Source organism: Lynx rufus, unplaced genomic scaffold (genome assembly GCF_022079265.1).
Source record: "Lynx rufus isolate CCGP_SWC_20201006 ecotype Redwood Valley unplaced genomic scaffold, mLynRuf1.p SCAF_1, whole genome shotgun sequence".
NCBI lineage: Eukaryota > Metazoa > Chordata > Mammalia > Carnivora > Felidae > Lynx > Lynx rufus.
The window spans coordinates 171,815,426-171,832,146 of NW_025814823.1; the positions used below are offsets into that span (position 1 = coordinate 171,815,426).

A 16,721-nucleotide genomic window follows, 5' to 3' on the forward strand; every position below is an offset into this window, starting at 1 on the left:
AGGAAGAAGTCACATGAGGGAAAGCTACCCTCCACACTTGGGCTTTTGCAGATGAAGAAACCATAATCATTTCCTTGAGAAGGGTGTCATAACACACTGAGATCTTACCTCTATCTAGTGTGACTCCAGCCCCTAAGAAGGTTCCACAGAGAAAACTTTCCTAAGAAAACGATCCGCTCTTACAATGCTGTCTGGGCTATTATGACACAGGCTTTAGAGTTAGGCAGGACAATTCAGTGTGTGCCAAGCACGAGGGCTTCAAGTACTAAAGAAAGACCTTAGGGATTATCTCCTCTGACTTCCTCACTTTACACAAGGGAAAAAGACGACCCAGAAAAGTAAAGCAACCAGGCCAGAGCTCCCCATGAGGTGGGAATGAGTTTCCTAGTGGTGGCACTACTAACATTTTTTGGACCAGATACGTCTTGGGTGGGAGAGGGCTGTCCTGTGCATTACAGGATATTTAGTAGCTCCCCTGGCCAATAGCAATCCCCCCACCCAATTGTGACAATCAAAAGTGTCTCAAAACATTGTTGAATGTCCTCAGAGAGTGGAAGGGCAGGACAAAATTGCCCCCGGTTGGGAACCACTGGGTTAGAAGCTGAGACAACCAGAAACCAAATCCCTCTCATTCCTCATATGGTGGTGCTCTTTCACTATGTGAACACTTTTTGTTCAGTAAATACTTTGGGAATAGGGAGAACTGATTAAGGCATTAAGCTATCACTAATACTGAGTACATGTTAAATGATATTATTAACAAGCTCTTAAGAATGAGCCTTTAAATAGCAGTCTTAAAGATATGAACTAAATACATTTATCCATCTAATTGTATGTTCCTGACATGAATATAAATGCATATTTTCATGTACATCTATGAAACAATGAGTCTCTCCGTTTTGGCTGGGCAAGATATGGTAATGTCAGTTAAAAGATACTTCAGGGGCGCCTGGGTGGCTCAGTCGGTTAAGCGGCCGACTTCGGCTCAGGTCATGATCTCGAGGTCCGTGAGGTGGAGCCCCACGTCGGGCTCTGTGCTGACAGCTCAGAGCCTGGAGCCTGTTTCAGATTCTGTGTCTCCCTCTGGCTGACCCTCCCCTGTTCATGCTCTGTCTCTCTCTGTCTCAAAAATAAATAAAACGTTAAAAAAAAAAAAAAAAAAAAGATACTTCAGGGAGAAATTCCTCTAAAAATGGCAAAATTTCTTACCATCCTTAAACAAACTCACTACACATTGCACCTAAATATAGATCATCTTTTTTTTTAATTAACAAGAAGAGACCCTGATTGCCAAGTTATTTAATCATCTTATTATAAAGATCAGACGCTCAGTTCAAAGAGCTGCAGTTTCCTAAAATAGTGCTTCAAAACAGTGCCAGATTCCTTATTAAACACAGAGGAGAAAATCAGGCTTAAAAATAGAGGATGCACAGCTTCTACCACCAGCAGCCACCTCTGATTTTGGAGTTCCAGGTAACTACGGTTTCAGATATTACCTGTTTCTCTTTTTCCGGTGTTCTCTATTAGAATTTTCTGATTCACTACCACTGCTCGTGTTACAGCGTGAGCGTGACCTGAGGACAAAATGAGAAGAACAAAAGAAAAAAACCCACATTTATGACAAATAAAAAAATTTCAGGAAGGTTCATATTGGTTCTTTGGAATGACTTTTGCAGTGAAATGACTAAGCCAAACATAAGTAGCTGTATCATCCCTCCCTCAGTCAGTGTTACTCAATTCAGTAAGACATCCGAATGAGTCTACAGACATGTGAAAGCAGATGAAGACAAATGTCACCATGCTCCCCAAAAAGACCACAAAATCAAGCACTTCCAACAGAACTCTGACACGGCAAAGCTCTAAGTCCCTGTGGTAAACTAACTATGGACACAAAGTCCTGTCACATCCCCCACCCATTGACAGAGGGAGAGTCTATTTCCCCTCCCTTTGAATTAGCCCTGGCCCTGTGACTGACTTCATCAACAGAATGACATGGAAGGGATACTCTGCCAGCTCCAGGACTATCTCTTAACAGGGCTGGTAGCTCCTGCTTCCTCCCGGCCGCCATCTCAAGAAGCCTAGACCAGCCAGGGAGAGAGATCATAGAGAGAAAGAAGCCCCAGGCCTCCTACCATTCCGCCAAGACAAAAGCCATGAGAGAGAAAGGCCTCTTGAATATTCCAGTCCTAGCTGCCATCTGACTGCAGCTTCATGTGAGACTACTGAAACCAACCTGTTCATCAACAGAATCATATAACATACATATGGCTGTTGCTTTAAGCCACTAAGTTTTGGGGTGGTTTTAATATAGCAATAGATAACCAAGACAGTTCCTCTGAGATACAACGAAGCAGAAAAAAAGAGAAATTTCTAAGGATGCTACAGAAGGTAAGATTGAGAAACAACCGAAGCCAAAACTGACATTTGAAAGTCAATTTTTTGATCATAGCCTTAAAGTAGCCACTAATAAAATCATAACAACAACAAAAAAATCCCCGTTCTTGCTTCAACTCTGAGTAGTGCTAATCCTTCCTCCCTCTCCCTGACCCTCCTTCCATTTTTACTTTTTTACCTCCTCCTTTGCTTTAGATCTGAGTCTTCACCACTGTTATGGGCTTTCCTATAGAAAACAAATAAATGAAGATATTAAAGAAAATAGAAAGTGATCAGTTGGCTAAGGAAAACACAGCAAAATGAGTTTCACTTCAGTTAATGCATCTCAGTTTTGTATTCTTTCATTCACCAAATATTTAAATCACACAATACACCCAGTCCCAGAAGTAGAACAGAACACTGGCCTCAAAAAGCCAGCAACCTAACAGAGGTTGCAGACAGTCTACAAACAACAATGCACAACACGTCTGTTAAATTCTATTCATCTGAAGCTAGGGTTGTCTGCAGTTCCTAGGTCTGTAATCTGCCCAGTCAAGTTCTGCCATAATCTAAATGACGTCAGCTCTCACTTACATGTCCTTTCCAACACCCTGGCCCGTGACCAAGTCCCTTGACCATTTTTCGGATGATCTCTCTACGATAACTCAGCAATCCACATCATGGCCACACTTTGGACATTATCATCTATAACCACCTCCAAACTTTGGTCTGTGACCACAATCTCTTCCCCTTCCTGTTTATACCTCTGAACAGCTTTGATGGGGCCTCCTGGTTAAACATGCAGGCTCTGGAGCCAGACAACCTGAACGTGACTCCCGTCTCCTCCACTGAGGAGTTGTGTAATTTTTACTTCTCTACTAAGTGCTTTAGTTTTAATGGAACCTCCCACAAGAGTTGTTATGAGGATAAAATGAATTAATACATTTAAAATGCACAGGGTAGGACCTGACTCACTGAAGCACCCAGTAAATGTTAGCTGTTATTATTATTGCTTTTTTCCACTACTTCCATTCTACCTTTCTTTGATCTCAATAGGACCGTTTGTTTATTGACCTTGCTACTTTCCGTCAGCTTTTCTTGGCCTTCTTCCTGACTCAACTGAGATTTCCCTCATTTTGATAACATGTATGCCAAGACTCAGAACTTCCTCCAACTCTCTGTTTTTGGTTCAGCCTTTTGGGCAAGATCCCATTCATGGGTAAATCAAACTATCCAGGTCCTCTAAGCCAGCCTTCAACAGCTAGCTGAGCAGTGCTGGAGGGAGTTACACAAAAGGGCATATTAGTTACACTACAAATCCACGTTCATAAACTTCAGGTGAATCTACAACATCCTAACGCCTTTCTATGATCTAAATACTCTCTCTCTGCAAAGCAGTTTCAAACCCTTTTTACCTTGTAACCCTCTGATACACTGGTCCCTCTGCATCGGCAGTTGACTTTGTTCTCTCCTTCCAAAGGCAAAAGTAGCCATCAGATGGCAACTCTTTCATCTTCCTGTTACCAAAAATAAAAAATGCCTACATCTTCCTCTGTTATTTACAGATCTGTCCTCACAACTAAGGTCAGTCTCTCCACCTGTGTTGTGTGGGTCCTATCACCTCTTAACTTCTCAATGACTTTCAGTAACTACTGTCTTATCCCTGACTTGTCCTTATGGAAAATTTTTTTACCAGCTTTTCACGTTATCAAGTTTCTACTATTTAAACACGCACACATCTACTTGACTCCACATCCCCCTTCATCTTTTTCCCAGTCTCTCCTCTCTCCTCCAAAGCACCAAACTTCTTAAGAGAGGTGCCTAAGCTCCTTATCTCTGTTCCTTAACCCTTTATTACATGTGCCTTCACACTCTGATGGGCAGACATGGCTCATGCCACATTCCCCCATTTCTTAAAAATACATATATCAAACAACATAATGTTGAGAGGTCTCTGTCCTTATATCAAAATTTTCAATAATTTTTATTTAGTATAAACACAACTATATATATGTTCACAGATTATCTATACAGCGTTTAAGGAATACAATTCCATTCTTGTATTGGTTTTACAATTATTTTAAGAGACAATAATTGCCTGGTTTTCTATGTACATATCATTTCCTTAGTTTTCCTTATTCTTATCACTAATTCTTCACCTAAACTCTGAGAGCTACAAAACTCTTCCTGAGATGTATGAACACTTAGGACATCTTCCCTGGACCCCTGTGCCCTCCTGCTCACATCCGGATGGTCTATTCCCTAGTACTGCTGCAGAAACATCACTCTGATTACTCTCTTCACTAAAATCCAGGGAATTCTTTCTGCTTCTTTGTAATGGACCCCCTATTTCTAGTTGTCATGACTCCTTGTCTTGTTTTTGGAGAACATATCTTTCAGTTGTTAACAAAGAAAGTCTGCATGTCAGGTACATATTTTTTTTTTTTTTTAGAACTGGAATTTCTCAAAATATCTTTATTTGACTATGTAATTATAATTTATCTGGGCTTAAAATCCTAAATTTAAAAGAACGTCCCCTCAGCATTTTGAAGGCAATGCTTATCTTCTTTCTCTGATATTGCTGTTAATGAGCCCAATGTCACCATTCTGATTTGTCAACATTTGTGCATGAGCTTTTTTTCTCATAATCCTCCCTCCTTCCAACTTTTACAAAACCTCTCTTAACCTATAATGCTTTAAAATTTAATGATAATGGATCTTGGAATAGATCTAATTTTCTAATCTATTATGCCAAATGCCCAGGAGCTTCTCTCTATAAAGTTTGATTATACAGTCTGGGATATGTTATACTTTGTTATACTTATACTACTTCTTTAATAGTTTCCTCTCCTGCATTTTCTTTTTTTTCCTCCCTAGAAATTTCATTAGTCAAATGTTTGATATCTAGGTTTGATCATTTTTATCCTTATTTCCACATATCTGTTTTGTTTTTGTTCTGCTTTGGGGATGATTTCCTTAACTTTACCTTCCAAGCCTTCTACTGATTATTTTAAATTCTGCCACAGGAATATGAAGTCTAAGAATTCCCACTTGTTCTTCTCATATCAAAATTTTTTTTTCTAAAGATAATTATACTTCTAAGACATTTTCTTTCTTAAATCGTCTCTATTTCCTGTGAGTATATACACATGCTCCTTACTCTGACTCTGTCTTTCCAAACAGAAGCAATCCTCAAATGCCAAGTGATGATGGCTCTCTCCTCATATTTAAGAATTAGGACTATTTTCTAATTCATATTTAAGAACTAAAAACTCTGGAACCCTCTGGATGGTGCAGAGCATGTTAACTGATGGCCTCACTGTGGTGTGGAGCAAAGTAATGTGGGTAATCTCAACCATTTCACTGGAGGATCCCTTGAAAGTTGGTATCTGTAGGTCTTTTGGATCTTGGATCTGTCTTTCGTACAGCAAGAGTCTCTGATCTCATGCTTGGGAGGTACAAACCTGGCGTCTAGCATTCTGGGAATAAAGAGGGAAGGTACCTCTTTAGTAAGCAGATTTTCACTCTTTTGACTTTTCCTATGGCCACAATTTCTCTTTTCTCTTAAAGCAATTTCCTTTGAAGGTAACTCTCTTCAACTAAGCCAAATAAATGCTGGAGTTTCCCTCAGCTCTGTCACTGGCTTGGTGTTTGCATTCTATCTATAGTATCTATCTAGACAACCTCGTCTCTGTTTCATATTTCAATTTACATCTTTAAGAAATTTACCTTTTAGCCGACAGCCAATCTATCTCCAGACTTCTACCCAACAATCCATGTGAATCCTGCACTTAAACTTCTCAAAAATACCAGAAATTCTACGTATCAAAAACCAAACTCACAATTGTCCTTTTCAAGCCTGTAATGTCCCAGTGACTGTTATTTCAGTGCATCACACTTTAAGTCTGGATTTCATTCCTCACATCTATCACTCCTTCACCCCTCATATCGATCCTCCCAACCCTCCCGATGGGTCTCAAAACCACCCACTTCCTTAAATCTTCACATCACCATCTTGGCCCAAGTTCCCATTAGCCTTCACCAGGGCTTGCACAGTAGCCTGCTGCCAGGCTCTCTCTTTCCACTACTGCCCTCATCCACCCTTGCTCCATAGGACAAGAAAGCTCATCTTTACGTGATACCAATGTGATCTTGTTATAACCCCCTTCTAAAACCTACTGGTCTAACAACCCACATCCTCAACAAGGCTCAAGTGTCCTAAGAGGTGTTTTCTCTCTGGACTCATTTCTAACACTTTTCTGTTCACTCTTTATGCTTGAGCAACACTAGCAGCCGGTAAGCCTTCTCATGAATGTTCCCCACTCCCTTCCAGAGGCTTCCAAAGCTTCCGTGCATGCTAACTCCTCAAGCTCTCTTTGCCTACTCTTGTCTCATATTCCAGTTCAAAAATCCAGCCTCTGGGAACCTTTCCCTGGCCTCCCTGACTCATCAACTCAGCAAAACTTCCCCTAATAGTCCTGGTTATACAGGTATTTGGATGATCAAAGTTATCAAGTGGTTACTCTTGGGACACGTGTACTTTTCCGTATGCATGTTAGGTTTCAATAAAAAGTTTTCTAAAATACCCCAAAGCACCACATAACTCTCCGTCAAGAATATATAAAAGTCTGAAGTGCACATGCATTTATATGATTCACATATTTCTTTCTCAACAAACTGTAAACTCCCAAAGCGCAGGGACTCTCTTGGGTGATATTTAACACAGTGCCTACATAAAGTAGGCACTCAATAAATATTTCTGAGTGTAAAGATGGATAGGGGTGAAAACTGTATTGTCAGAAGGTAGGCTGGCTTTCTTTTTCTAGAACAGGAATATTTAAAGCAGCTTCAGGATCTCCATGAACCATGAAAATTACATGAAAGTGTGTACGTATATCTAATTATGTACTTTTCCCCCCTAAGGAATGATCCAACGTTTCATTAGATTCTCAGAGTCCTCTCACCCAAAAAAGGTTAAGGGTCAGTGTTCTAACCTCATCCAGAATTTGACAGATGCACTCATCTAATGACAAACAACTGGCAAAATATAAAATTTTGATATCTTCTATAAAACATGTTATTCTGGCATCCATTACAAAATAGAATAACAGAATCCGGTTATTAAATTTAAGTTCTTGAGATTCTTCTATGCTTTTCACAAATCTCAGTTTTAAATGCCAGAGTTACTCTAGCCATGTAAGGATTTGTGCCCAGGGGCAAGGTAAATATCTGTGAAGATAAAACAAGACTGACAAGGACAGGGACACTCAGAGGGCATTTACAGTGGAAAGAAACAAAGAATGAGCTTTAGCTCTTCTTTGCCCACATGTAGCAATGGCTAGTCTCAAAACATACATGCCCAATAAAAGACCTTTCAAGTGATACACATAACTGGACAGAAGGCTCTACGGCCGCTCAGACAACAAGATTCTCTTCCCTATGAATCAAAACAGTCTTTCCCCTGGACTGTGTCAATGAAAGGACCCTGTATCCACTCACCACAATTACTTGTCTGTACTTCACAGGAAGCCAACAGAAAATGTATCTCAATATAGAAGTCATTAAGTCTAGATTTCAGAATGTATATACTCCAGACTATTGCAAGCAATTAGTTTGAGAAAAAAAATGTAAATTTTGGTATATTTTAGCAAAACTTGATAAATTCATTTCCAAGTGTATTAAAATCAAAATGGCCATCTGCTCAACATGTACAATAATTTTATACAGGGAATGCTGTCAAAGTACACTAGCAATTAAGGACGAAAAACTATACAAACCTGTGTCTTTAACAATAATCATGCAGTGCCAAATTCTTAATATATTTAGTAGTTCTCACTACCCATACCCTCTCAAAACACAGAGGCACTCTAAAGTATCTCCCAGTGGTATTGCCTTGGTTTTAAGTGTTGTCCATGTTGAACCAATCCTTAATAGGGAAATCTTTCCTCCTACTTTACTTAAATGATGATTAATATCCCTGCCTTTTTCAGACATATAGATCTGTATCCAAACCCAGGTGTGTCACAAAGGACAGCTACCTTACCTCCCCCTAGCCTCTGTTTTCTCATCTGGGCCAGGTATTTTCCATTGGTACTTAGCCCATCCAAACCCATCAATAATCTCCCTTCTTTTGTCAAGACTAGAAGCCTGAGGGGCACCTGGGTGGCTCAGCTGGTTAAGCATCTAGCCTCGGCTCACGTCATGATCTCATGGTTCGTGAGTTCGAGACCCACATCAGGCTCTGTGCTGACAGGTCAGAGCCTGGAGCCTGCTCCGGATTCTGTGTCTCCCTCTCTCTCCAACCCTCCCCTGCTCTCACTCTGTCTCTCTCTCTCTCAAAAATAAATAAACATTAGGGGCGCCTGGGTGGCTCAGTCGGTTAAGCGTCTGACTTCAGCTCAGGTCATGATCTCACAGTCCGTGAGTTCGAGCCCCACGTCGGGCTCTGTGTTGACAGCTCAGAGCCTGGAGCCTGCTTCAGATTCTGTGTCTCCCTTTCTCTCTGCCCCTCCCCTGCTCATGCTCAGTCTCCTTCTATCTCAAAAATAAATAAAACATTTAAATAAATAAACAAACAAACATTAAAAAAAAAAGACTAGAAGCCTGAAAACTATTTTCCCAGACTCCTTTGCCAGCTGGGTTCCACTTAGAGAGACACCCAAGTGAGATCTGGAGGCAGGTATGCTTCTGACATCCCTGTGCATTCATGCTTGCACTCCTGAGCAGTGGGAGCCCCATAGCATTAGCTACAGCAGTGGCACCTCTAGCAGGGGCAGCAACAGCAGTTGCTACAGTAGTCGTGCCCACAACAGCATGAGCAACAAGCACAGATTCATGAAGGCCAGCTCAAAGGTGGACACAGTTTTTGATCTCCAAGTAATACCCCACTCTCCTTTAATCCTGTCAGCCCAGGGGCAGTATAGCATCCGTATCTCAGGGGTGCACCCTCCCTGCCTTTTGTTCCTTCAATGCTTCTCACACTTGTGTGCAATTCCCCACATTAATCCCTCTCTGCTGGCAATGCCTAGTGACTGATACATATGCCCATTTCTATAGGGTTATCACAAGGATCAGATAATATGTAGCAAGCAATTTTGCTCAGTACTTGGACCATGATAAATGCCAACTATTATTCCTTTATTTTATCTAATCACTGGTGGTCATGATTTAGCTCTGCCTTTCCTACCTAGTAGGTGAAAGTGTTATTGACCTTTGTCTCCTTAACCACCTAAAGATTTCATTGAAGCCGGACCTGGTTTGAGAAAGCTGGGGAACAAGATTCTGGGAAACTGGCAGAAGTGGAAGGAAATCAAATGGGATGAACTAGCAAGTATCACCAAGGGCACAGAATAAAGAAGGTCTTCTGCTTTCCAGATCCACGGTGATCATGATGGTTATCTGAGAACATGACCTGAACTTCCCGTAAGTATAAAAGTTACCTATAAAATACCAGTATGCAGGCACTCAAAGTGAAACACAGTCTCTGTGATGTAGGAATGAAATGAATTTCACTGGTTAGTCATTTCTAGGTCTTTTCTCAGACCTGTTACATTGCCCAGCCTGCTTTTCAGAGAGTCCAAAACTTCTAGATATGGACTTTCTTTTTTTTAATGAAGTACACACAAATATAATCACAAAAACAACCTGACCTGCTGGGTAAAATGTAACAGCATCCATTTTCTCTGTGTTTGGAAAGGGGCTTTGTTAAAATTTACACAACAACATCAGTCTGGAAAACAGAGCACCAAGCCTCAGCTAAGATCTACCTATAAACGTAATTTTGTCCTCTCAGGTCAGAACATTAAGTATCTTTTATATATTAAAATAATCATTTATATATTATATATGTTATATATTTATACATACCATATAATATATTGTTAAAATATGTACATAATATATATATTTTTTAACTTATCAGTCTTAATAGCAATACAGAAAGCAAGTTACTGTCAGTATTTTATGAAATTATTCTCTGAAACTCTGTTTAAAAAGAAATGCTTTATCTCAATAGAACATAAGCTTTCTGTTATCCTGAGGAGACCATCATGATATTCTGAGAATAACTTGTGGTAAAAAAGTAACTGGGACCCAGACTTCCTGTTGAAAACTAAAAATCAAGTGGTAATGTTCAGCTCACCTCCTCCTTGTCGGCTGTACAGAGTCATCGCTCCCACAGGAGGGGTTTCGGCGACGCGAGGAAGGGAACTTCGGGGATTTCATGCGGTCACTGGGAGAGTTGTAGAGTCCGCTGGAGTGGGAGAGGAATGGTCAACAATGCTCAAAGAGGGCTTGGAGGAGCAGACACCCCAGCCCAGATCTACACAAGTATTCATACTCTCAGGGGAATACTAGATCAAGGGCATCCAGCTCTCTTTGCTGACCAGATTTATTCAAAGAAAAGAGAGGTAAGGGGCACCTGGGTGGCTCAGTAGGTTAAGCATCTGACTTTGGCTCAGGTCATGATCTTACAGCCAAGAGTTTGAGCCCTGTGTCAGGTTATCTGCTGACAGCACAGAGCCAGCTTGAGATTCTCTCTCTCCCTCTCTCTCTCTGCCCCTCCCCTGCTCTCGCATGTGCTCTCTCTCAAAATAAATAAAATAAAATAAAGTAAAATACAAATAAAAGAGGGGAAATTATCATTAGTATGTCATTTGGAGTTCAGAAATATACTCTCTTATTCTAAACCATCATAATGACCTTTCAAGCAGTTTCTTAATACACACTGCTTTCTCTTCCTATCTTTCCAGGAGAAAGTTTCATGTTAGGATATATCCTGTTGATTTCTACTTCAGAAGTTCTCAGTCATGCTGATTTAGGAATCTGACTGCCATGTCCATAGCTAGTAATACCCAGCCACAAAGCAGTTGGATTCCCTTATTTAATGAGCTGCAATTGCTAATCCCACTTCAACTGTTCTCCTTCAGAAAAACAATGATTCTCTTTACCTCTGGGGGCCATTTTCTTCCCATGGTGCATGAGATTTGTTTCTTTGGATATCAGGGCTGTTCTCATTCTTTGCTTTCTTAAAGCTTTAATTTAAAAAAAAAAAAAGAAAAGAAAAGAAATTAACTAGAGAATAAATGGGAGTTAACTTACTTCTTCAGTGAAATTGTTTAACAAAATGTTTTAAAATGTAGTCTTTAAAAAAATATTTTAACGTTTATTTATTTTTGAGAGAGAGAGACAGAGACAGAGACAGAGCACAAGTGAGGGAAGGATAGAGAGAGAGGGAGACACAGAATCCAAAGCTCAGGCTCTGAGGCTCTGAGCTGTCAGCACAGAGCCCGACACAGGGCTCAAACCCATGAACCATGAGATCATGACTTGAGCCAAAGTTGGATGCTTAACCAACTGGTCCACCAGACAACCCTAAAATGTGTTTTATTTATACTCGTGACTCATTCCAAAAATGGGGTGCCTGGGTGACTCAGTTAAGCATCCAACTTTGGCTCAGGTCATGATCTTGTGGTTCGTGAGTTCAAGCCCTGCATCGGGCCTTGTGTTGACAGCTTGCCTCAGATTGTGCCTCCCTCTCTGCCCTCCCCCCCTGTGCGCTCTCACATGCATTCTGTCTCAATAAATAAATAAATAAATAAATAAATAAATAAATAAATATTTTTCAAAAAGAATACGAAGTGGCGGCCTAAAAAAATTCATGTCTCCAGCAAGTACTTTTGGGTCTCCCCTCCACCTTTTTTTCTAGTATTACTGCTTTAAGTCAACAAAAGCCAGGTCATCCACTGTTAAGGAACTTTAAGGAGAGTCTACCTGAAGGAAGCTAGGGCAAGTGTTAAGGCAAGAAAAGAAGAAAGCTGAAAAGGAAGGAAAGCTGGGGTATTGGGGCTCATGGGGCTTACTGCCTCTTTTCAGCTCTGCACGTGGGTCTAAATCTATGCAGGTTGGTCAGCTCTGGACAGGCTCATGGTACCCAAATTGACCTTTCCCAGTCCCCCGCTTCCGCCATATCTTGGCTTCCTCCTTCCAAATCAGAATGACTTTTAAATGCTGTTTCCTGACCTAGTATCATCTTTCTGCCTAAGAATGTAAATATAACTGAGTTGTTATTCAAGCCAAACAAATTTTTTTAGACACACATGGGCAGACACAGAGAAAAGCCTGGGGCCACCAGTGGCAGAGGGGAGGTGTATTACCTCTTATTTCCTGGGAGTCTCAGCCTCAGAAAAAGAGAGCTGCTTAACTCCCAATCCACATTGAACCCTGGCTTTTTGAGGAATCCTCTACATAACTGTCCTTGAACAGTCACAGCAGGGTTCTTTGTAAGAGCCAACAAAGAAGAAAGAGCAACAAATGACAAGGTCATTTCAAAAAGGAAAATAAACTTGTATCCTAGCATACTATACCCATAGGGAATTCATATAAGCCTGGGGCACCTGAGTGGCTCAGTTGGTTAAGTTTCTGACTCTTGATTTCAGCTCAGGTCATGATTTCATAGTTCTTGAGTTCAAGCCCTACATCCAGCTCTGTGCTAACAGTGTGGAGCCTGCTTGGGATTCTCTCTCTCCCTTTCTACTCCTCCCCGGATTGTGCTCTCTCTCTCTCTGCCCCTCCTCTACACATGCACATACTCCCTCTCCCTCTCAAAATAAATAAACTTTAAAAAAAACCTAAAAAATTATAGATTTGACAAAGGCACTTAACTCATTGCATTAGCATATAGTATGTAGGTTTTATTTTTGACCAATATATTATTTTGATCAAAATTAAGTAATCTTTTGAAAATCAAATGCCCGAAGTAAAATCTTACTTTTGAAATGAGGAGAAGTAATAAATATGGTAGACACGTAATACACCAGTAGAAAGTGTGTGTGTTTAATAAATCAGAAAGCAAAAGCGAAAAGAGAAAAGGGAGATTGAGAAATTCAGTTGGGAGATGAAAGGGGAAATGGGAGAGCAGGCGAAAGTTAAAGAATAATGAAATCCTGGGTGGCTAATTAATTGCATTCACTCCCTAAGCCATTTCTCATCTGGAGCTTGAGTGGGAAAATCTGGCCGCCTTCAGGTATCAGTCCTATCGGCAAGAATGCAGTTGTAAAGGGGATTGAACTCCTTCTGTACATTCTAAAAAGGCTTGGGATCTGAATTTCATGCCAGATTACTGTTCTTATGTTGGACTTACCATAAGCGTACCCTGTACATACAGATTAAGCTGACGCTCTAGCCACAGCTGTGAGGCTAAGGCAAACACAGTCAACTCTAGCGTATGCAAAGGCAAAGAACCTGTCATTCCAAAAAGAATCTATGAAGGGAGTGTCCTGGAACTAAACAAAAGAAACTGTAGGCAAAACCCTGAGGAAAACACCGCAACTCTGAGAATTCTCGTATCTTACAGTTATTTTGCTAGGATATTATAAACTGTATTCCTCAATCTAGGTGAATGAAGACACCATTATTTACTAACAAAAGATGGAGTCGGTGATCAAAGAAGTCTGCCAAGGTCACATATTTCTGACTGCTTGGATTTCTCCATGATGTAGGGAGCTATCTCTATAGACAAAGTGAGCTGATGAAAGCTGCTCATTGTATTTCTCAAATGCTGGTCCGTGAACATAATTGGAGATAGGAAAAACTGACGCGGAAACAGCGTCTTAACAGAGAACAAGGCTGATCTTTCATGGAAACAATCCATGTAATATATTGAGAGAAAGTCTTTCTGCTGGGGATTGCTGCTGGGAAAATTGATGCAGAGGACCATGACAACTCTTCATACATATGCAATCACTGACTTCTGAAGCCCTGTGCCTCTAAATGCTATAAACCCTCTTTCCAGGGCCACAGTTCAGTGCACCACGGTAATGAACACAGCACATTAAACATGAATATCATCTACTTTATTTCACAGGTCCCTCTGAGTAAGTCCATTATATCATGCCATTTTAAAAAGCACGTGGAATTTTCCCTGGGCTGCCGAGAACGCAGATCACAGACTGAGAGTTCACCATGCCAGCAGGAGCATTTCCTTCAAATGAGAGAGGCAGGTCCTGATGTTTCTATTCCACTGGCATCTTTCAGGTATTCTTTCTCGCAGACTATTTCGATCAAACGTATTAACTATCAAAGGAAAGAGATTCTTAACCTTGCCAACAGGAAAAAGCATTTTTGTGACAGCACACAGTAGTATGTTCTTTCGGTTAACTGACTGACCTTTTTATTGGTGAAGGTGCAGTGATTTGAGTTGTTCCTTCATTTTCTCCATTTTCCATGTTTCCTGTTACTCGATTGACGCTGTTTGATCCTAGGAGCAAAGAGGGGGAAGGAAAGATGGAAGAAAAGAGACAGTGGTGAGAAAAACAAAAGGAGACAAGAAGTTATTTTAAACTCCAACTTCAGGGACATCGTGGCACATTTTATTGATAAATTATAATTCTAAATAAATAATGAATCACCCAGTAAATCTTAGGTACCATTTTCTGACATGTACTGAGCCTTTAATACATAACCGTGTCCAAGAGGGTCTAGGATATGACACCACTTTAAAATGGGCCCTTTTGAAACTTTAAGAGTTAACTAAGTCCCCACTTCATGGATATTTAGACTACTAAAATAGGATTCTAAGATATTTAGCACTATACACTGGTATGTAAGACCTAATAACCAATCCCTGATAACCACGTTGTGAAGAAATTACTGTTTTTTGGCATGCCATGATAGTCCCCATTCTAAATCAGACCAAAAATATTTCAACTTATAATGTAAATGGCAAAAAAAAAGAGTAATATAGATGTGATTTCTATCACTCACATGGGGAAAAAAAAAGTTTTCAAATGTGTTTTTTTTTGCAAACATCCCTAAAAGCCTAAAACTGACTGTTTAAAAGCTACTATTCCACATATTTGCATACAGGCTAGATGCACCAGCAGAGGGAGCCCCCGGCAGACACAATGTTGGAAATCATGATTCAAATAAAGGTAAGTGAAGTGTCTAGGCCTATCGAGGAAGTCTGGATCCCATTCTCAGAAGGGAGGCTGTTAAGTCTGCAGGGGAAGTGACACATGGGCACTGATGATGACGACTCCTCTCAAGTGGCATGCACCTCACTCTGGGAAGTGCAGGAAAAACCAGCAAGGGGACCCCCAAAGTCCTTGTTCAATTAACTCTAGGTGGCATGCAGGTTGTTTTCTTCAAAGTGGCATCTTGCAGAAGTATGTCCAGAGTTCAAGTCCTCTGATCCTAATAGTAATCACCACTAACCACTGATAGTTTTTGAGCCATGAAGTGAGGTTGTAATACTATTAAGAGCTAATATTTATTGAGCACTTACTATGTATCAGTTGCTATCCCAAGCACTTCATGTCTATTTACTCATATAATCTTCAAAATAATTCTAAAAGGTTAATATTATCCCCATCGTTAAAGATAAGAAAAACGGGCCTTTCCCAAGGTCCTACAGCTCATGAGTGGTGGGACCAGCTTTGCAAACCAGCAGTCTGGTGCCAGACATTAGCTCTAAACCACCTTACATAGGTTTCCATGTGCCACCTGCACCCCACCCTCAAACAGTTCAAAATTAAGGGTCCGCTGGGAGAGACACACTCTTTAGAACACTTGGAGGCACGTTTGACTACTCATCAGGAAAAATAAACAGTAATGAATACACCTTGGACAGAGAAAACAGTGGTTTCAATTAACAGCTCCAAAAACGATCACTATAAGGAATTTGACATGGATTCAATATCTGAATTTTGTTCCTATTCTGGAATTCTGAAATGGAAAGGTAAGACTGAAGATATATTAAAAACATTAAAGGTAAGTTCATGTCGGAGCAACATTCAGAATCCAGGCATTAGAAAGTTAGTCTGGAGCCTACAGAAAATTTCACCAGATATGACGAATGGGACAAAAACCAGTTCCCCTGAATCACCCCATGTGCTATCAGACATCGGCACTAGCTGGTCATTGTCTATTTTGCCATGACCATTAATAAAAATTCCAAGGGCAGACTCCCTAAGTTGCAGGCACAGATCCGAGATGGAGCTGCTTCTCAAATGTGAACTCCATGTGGTGTGACCCTGAGACAGTGGCAGGAAGGATTGATTCGTTTGTGCTCTAGACAGTGGGTGTGCACCAACATTAATATTTTTATTGTTCCTAATAAACTTTTAAAAAATGTGGTATTGTTTCAGCAGCTATTACGAATTTATAACATAAATGAAGGGACCTTCATGTACCTAGGGCTGTATCCCAGGCTGTGGCGGGGGATGGGGGGAAGACAGAACACAGCAGAGAGCCCAATACCCAGTGTTAATAACATGAATGGAAGCAGCACTAAGTAAAGGTGAACATCATGTGAACCCAAGTCCTGTGTGACTAGCCTAAGAATAAACCCA

The 16,721-nt window shown here is 40.6% G+C and overlaps 1 protein-coding gene across 1 annotated transcript in view; it reads right to left on the reverse strand.

Moving 5' to 3' along the window:
- Positions 1–16,721, reverse strand: part of EPB41L4A (erythrocyte membrane protein band 4.1 like 4A) — a 256,160-nt gene that overhangs the window by 34,654 nt on the left and 204,785 nt on the right. Inside the window, exons 13-17 of the mRNA XM_047090213.1 lie at positions 14,539–14,629; positions 11,322–11,405; positions 10,514–10,624; positions 2,573–2,620; positions 1,497–1,574 (exon numbers count right to left, since the gene is read on the reverse strand). Coding sequence (XP_046946169.1) covers positions 1,497–1,574; positions 2,573–2,620; positions 10,514–10,624; positions 11,322–11,405; positions 14,539–14,629 — 412 coding nt within the window. The remainder of the gene's footprint in view (positions 1–1,496; positions 1,575–2,572; positions 2,621–10,513; positions 10,625–11,321; positions 11,406–14,538; positions 14,630–16,721) is intronic.